The sequence below is a fragment of the Elephantulus edwardii genome, unplaced genomic scaffold (assembly GCF_000299155.1).
Source record: "Elephantulus edwardii isolate Elephantulus edwardi_28Jun2011 unplaced genomic scaffold, EleEdw1.0 scaffold00121, whole genome shotgun sequence".
Taxonomy (NCBI): Eukaryota; Metazoa; Chordata; class Mammalia; order Macroscelidea; family Macroscelididae; genus Elephantulus; species Elephantulus edwardii.
In genome coordinates this window covers 3,851,678-3,856,780 of record NW_006399871.1, presented here as the reverse complement: position 1 = coordinate 3,856,780, position 5,103 = coordinate 3,851,678, and the positions used below count along the sequence as shown (strand labels likewise).

The 5,103-nt window shown below is 57.6% G+C and overlaps 1 protein-coding gene across 1 annotated transcript; it reads right to left on the bottom strand.

Annotated features, from left to right (window-relative positions):
* Window positions 1-324: 324 nt before the first annotated feature.
* Window positions 325-4,826, bottom strand: MYL3 (myosin, light chain 3, alkali; ventricular, skeletal, slow). Its single transcript, XM_006892959.1, has 6 exons — window positions 4,598-4,826; window positions 2,439-2,466; window positions 2,188-2,337; window positions 1,740-1,913; window positions 455-532; window positions 325-353 (listed from the first exon to the last, which is right to left on the bottom strand). The coding sequence occupies exons 1-6, from the start codon at window positions 4,736-4,738 to the stop codon at window positions 325-327; spliced, it is 600 nt and encodes a 199-aa protein (XP_006893021.1). The 5' UTR covers window positions 4,739-4,826.
* Window positions 4,827-5,103: the final 277 nt, after the last annotated feature.

Genomic DNA, 5,103 nt, shown 5'->3' with positions numbered 1-5,103 from the left:
GCCCGTCACACAGGCACAGAGATGTGGTTGCCCAATAGGGTGGAGATGCTGGTGGCCACACAGAGAGGTCTTGTACGGGAGTCTCCCTCCTTCAGACTCTGGCTCCATATCACGAACGGGAGGTGATCTGGCCTCCCCTGGATCCCTGTGGGCACAGGAAGACCGATTACACAGGCGGTGTCACCCCAGGCAGCAGGATGTCAACTGTTGGTGAGGGTGGACGATCTGGGGAAGAGAGGAGGGCAGGAGGGCTGGGACTGTGCGGATGTCTAAGGGGTCAGCAGAGGGTCTGGAAGGGGCGAGGGTCTCACCTGAGTGAGGGGCTCAGCTGGCCATGATGTGCTTCACAAAGGCTGGAAAGAAGGAGAGAGTGAGCAGCAGTGGGGTTCACATTGGGGTAACCCAGGGCGGGGGCCTGAGGGTTCCAATGTTCCCCCTCCCCTGCTGTACCCACCTTCATAGTTGATACAGCCGTTAGAGTCCTCTTGGCCGGCCATCAACTTCTCCACTTCATCTTCCGTCAGCCGCTCACCTGGCAGGGATGGGAGACCGAGTCAGGCCCCTCTGAGGGTGTGACAGGGTGAGAGACCCTCTGGATGGTGACAGACGCCTTCATGCCACTCTGATGTTCCCACACACCACACAATGACACTGCCACCATTGCTCTCAAGGTGTGGCCATCATCCCCATGTCCAAGATAAGAATTGTTAACAAGTCCAGATGGGTCCAGCCTGGACTCTATGTGAAACAGAATCCCCTTGAGGTTCAAGTCACCCAGTGTGTACTGTCCTCTGTCCCTTCTGGGCAGGCCAGGGCTCCTCCCTGGAGACAGTCTTTTGGGGCTCCCCTGGGAAGGCAGAGGAAGGCTCCATGGGGCAGAATTAGGACCCCACGAGGGGACGTTAGTGAGTGACTATGAAGAGAAGAGAGACACCTCTCGCCCAAGTGATTACCTAGAGCTGTGTTTTGTGAATTTCACTGTCACCTTCACTGGAACTCACACCCACATAAACATACACACAAACAAAGCCCCAAGACCAGCACAGGGCTGTACACATAGTTGTAGTTGTTGTTGTTGTTGTTGTCGATTGCCTTTGAGTCGAGCACGACTCACAGCGACGCTATGAACAAAAAGGCTGAAAGCCCTCTACAACCATTGACATTTATCGAAGTTCATAGAGTTTCCGGAGGCATGTTGTTTAGGAAGTGGATGTCACTCCTGCTTCCAATCTCTGCCATTGGCCGATCACTGATCACTGAAGCTGATCTCAGCTCTTAGAACCTCCTGTGAGGTTCAGCTTCTTTCCAGCAAAGGGTACACAGTAGATGTTCAATAAATACTTGGTGCAGGAGGAAGTCCTTTTGAGGAGGGTGCACCACAGTCCAGGAGCCTGACGATGGGAATAGCTGGGAGGCGCACAAGGCCACAGGGTAATGTGGATGCTCCCACCAAGTCCCCCTAGGGGGCCAGTGTGTGCACTGAAATCTGAGCGTCAGAGCCGACCCCCTCCCTGCACGGTCCCCCTCTATTCTGTTAGCTGCAACAAGACCCTTTCCGCCTCCCAGTCTAAGCGACTTTTCTGTTTCCCGCCATCAAGACATCAAAACTGTGGCTCTTCCACAAGTGAGGACTCTTTCCCCCACCCCCCTCCCTAGAGCCTAGTGGACGACAGCGGTTTCTCCCAGGATCCTGGCCGCCCTCTGGAAGCAGGAGAGGGACGAAGGGAGGCTGCCCTCACCCAGCGTGGCCAGCACGTGGCGGAGCTCAGCGCCCATGACGGTGCCATTGCCCTCCTTGTCAAAGACCCGTAGCCCCTCCACGAAGTCCTCGTAGGTGCCCGTGTCCTTGTTCTTGGCAATGTGCTGCAGCATAGGCAGGAACGTGTCGAAGTCCATCATCTTGGAGTTGAGGTCTACAGAAGAGAGTGTCCTGAGTCCTGGGACCTGCACTCCCCGCCCGCCAGGCCTCACTCCCAAGGCTCCGTAATGGGAAGAGATGGCCCTTCACACAGTTGGCCTGCACAATCCCAAGGCACCTCACCTAGTTGATAGAGCCCTCTGCTCTGAGCCCTGCCTCTCTGTCCTCATTCAAACAGGAGAGCACCAGCAAAGGCATAGCAGAGGGTTCATGCCACAGGCCCCCCCCTTGACTGGCACTGTGTGGGACCCCAGGCAAAAGGTACCCACCTTCCTGTTTTGGCTTCCCCAGAACACGGAGCACTTCAGCCTGGGTGGGGTTCTGACCCAGCGCCCGCAGGACGTCCCCACACTGGCCATACGTGATCTTCATCTCCCCCTTGGGCGTGCGGTCAAACAGCATGAACGCCTCCTTGAACTCTGCCAGGAGAGGGCAGTGAGTTATAGACGCCCCCCAGAGCCAGCCTAGCTCCACTCACTCACACATGAAGGACCCCTGGCCCACCGAGAGCCCTGCTCACCTTCAATCTGCTCAGGTGTGAACTCGATCTGAAAGGAGACCCCAAAGACAGTGAGTGTCTGGCCCCCCCCACCCCGGTCACCAACTCCTCAAATGCAGCATCCCCCACTCCAGTATCCCAGCCTCAACCCCCCAAGGCCTCCTGCTGCACTTTGACACTTTCCTGCGGCTTACCTTCTCCCACCTGTGACCTGATTTAGGGCCTTGGGTGTTCGAGTACCTGGGCTGATTCTCCATGAGCAGCTGGATTCTGTGGGGGCTAGATCCCCAAGTCCTCAGCTCAAGGCAGGCATTCCCTGGAAATATGTGCCTGCAGACACAGGAGCTAACCCAGACAGCCTCGCCACCCCCACCAGGCCTGTCATCGCCCCAAGGAGGCCCAGGGCTAGCAAGAGAAGTGACAGTGGTGGAACAGGTCAGCTGACTCAGGCCAGCCTGGGGGCACATCCACAGGAGGCAGGCCCACTGCACACCTGTGTGTGCTGTTTGTACACATGTCCGCATGTGCCAACACGTCCCTGTCCCCCACAGAGCCCCAGGCCTCTCTGGGCTGGGCACCATGACTCACATGCAGACCCCAATCTGAGCCTGCGTCTCAATATCCCTGCCACCCGGTCCCCAGAATCCAGCACAGCGTGGGGCTAGGGCACTGCCACCAAGGACTTGCTGAAGCCACATCAGGGCCATATCCCTGGCCAATAGGCATCTGGAACCTGGGTGTCCCCCTCCTCACCGGACACCAGGTCTATTTTTATCAATGCAGTCACTCCTCCCAAGGTCAAGGTCACATGAGGGAAAGGAGCCTGGGGGAGGGGACATGACTGGCTGCTCTGGGAGCCCCACTGACTTCCACAGTGGATCACAGCAAAGAGAATCACTCAATTCATGCCACCTGCCTGGTTGTCCCCAAGGTCTCTGGTTCGTCCCAGTGTGGACAAGAACGAGGTGTCATTCCTGGTCCCCTGAGACCACCCTCCACCAGGTATCCTGCTAAGATTCAATGCCTTTGGCCCCTGGTCCCCCTGCCTCTTGCCCTGCCAACCCTGGTCCTGAAGGGTGGGGGGCAATAGAAGGAGTCCCACCACCCTCACCTCCGAGAAGGGACTCTGAGCCCCAGGCAAAGTGAGACAGGGTAATGCCACCATGGACACTCGTGTGGGACCCTCACCAGGACCCTGCAGGAGGATGCCAGCCTCAGTCTGGGGACAACACCTTCCATGAATGGCTCCCAGCAGCTCCAAGAGCGGGACTTAACATCCCATTTTACAGAGAAGGAAAATAAGCCTCAGAGCAGTGAAGGGGGCTGAGCGATTAAAATGGAGCGGAGTTGGGATTCGAACCTGTGTCTTAAGGGGCATGAGGCAATGCTTCCAGCAAGGGCCTGTGCACAAGAGGGGATCTATGCAGATGGGGTCTTTCTGAGTGGGCAGAGGCAGAAGAGGGCTCCACAGGGCGCCTGAGGCGCAGCCAGGGAGGCAACAGCCAAGGCCAAGGACAGGCATTACGCAGGGTTCGTGCAGTTATGTAGATACCACAGGTAGGAGTCACGGTTTGTCCAAGTTTAGACTCCGGGAAAGACTTTCCAGTCGGGGAAGTGCTCCAATGGGCGCTAGTCACAACTGCACCAGTTCCCTGAGTGACCTCCTCTAATTCCCTATCCAGCTGTTTCTCCACCTCCCCCTGAAGTCCAGGATCCAGGGAGGGCTCTGCCTGCTTTGAAGCTCAATGGTCCACTTGGCAAGGGTGAGTGGGACCCAGCCTGGGAAGGGACCGTGTGTCCCCTTACTGCTTGGACCTTGGGCGTGGACTTCGGACACTTCAGCTGTAAAAAGAGGATCTCTGGCTACCGATGTGATTGGGGTGAGGAAACAGGTGGCTTCAGGACCCCCCAGAATTTGAAGGAGGATGGCAAGAGGGCCCATTTTTGGAGTTCCTCCCCTAAAGACATTCCTTTTAAATCCCAGCCCAGATTTCACTCCAGTGGTGCCCTGGGCTCCCAGAGCATTGTGGGGAGTCCTGCAGGTTGTCTGACCACCATCTCCCTGGCTGCAGCCCTCCTGAGGACCGAGCCCCCAGGGCCTCTGCGTTTTCTTTTTGGATCCTGGCCTGCTGTGAGGTGGGTCCCCCACCTTCCTGCCACAGTTCAGCTCCCAGACCCACCTTGATCTTGGAGGCATCAAACGCCACCTCCTTGGGGGGCTCAGGTTCTGGCGTGGGCGCTGGAGCTGCAGCTGGCGCTGGGGCCGCCTTGGGCGCTGCCTTAGCCTCGTCCTTCTTGGGCTCTGGCTTTTTGGGGGCCATGGCGGTTGTCAGCACAGAGTGTCGTGGAGATTGGATGCAGAGAAAAAGGTGTGTTAGGCTCCTGCACCCAGGCCTTTATCCTGCCTGGTCATCTGGTGACCCCGGCCCCACCCCCACAGTGCACAATAGGGAAGAGGCCATAAAAGGACATTGGCCAGGCTCAGGGGCTATTTTGGGGCCTGGGGAGGGCATTGTTCGGACTCAGGAATGGGCAGGGGAAAGGGGAGGGCTCTCTGTGCCTCCCAATCACCTGTTTGGGGAAGAGGGGCAGAAGAGAGAAGAGAGGCCAGGGCCCTGCACACACATGCATGTGCACACACAGGCGTGCGCGTGTACAGACATACAGCCAGGGACCTGCTTCCCTT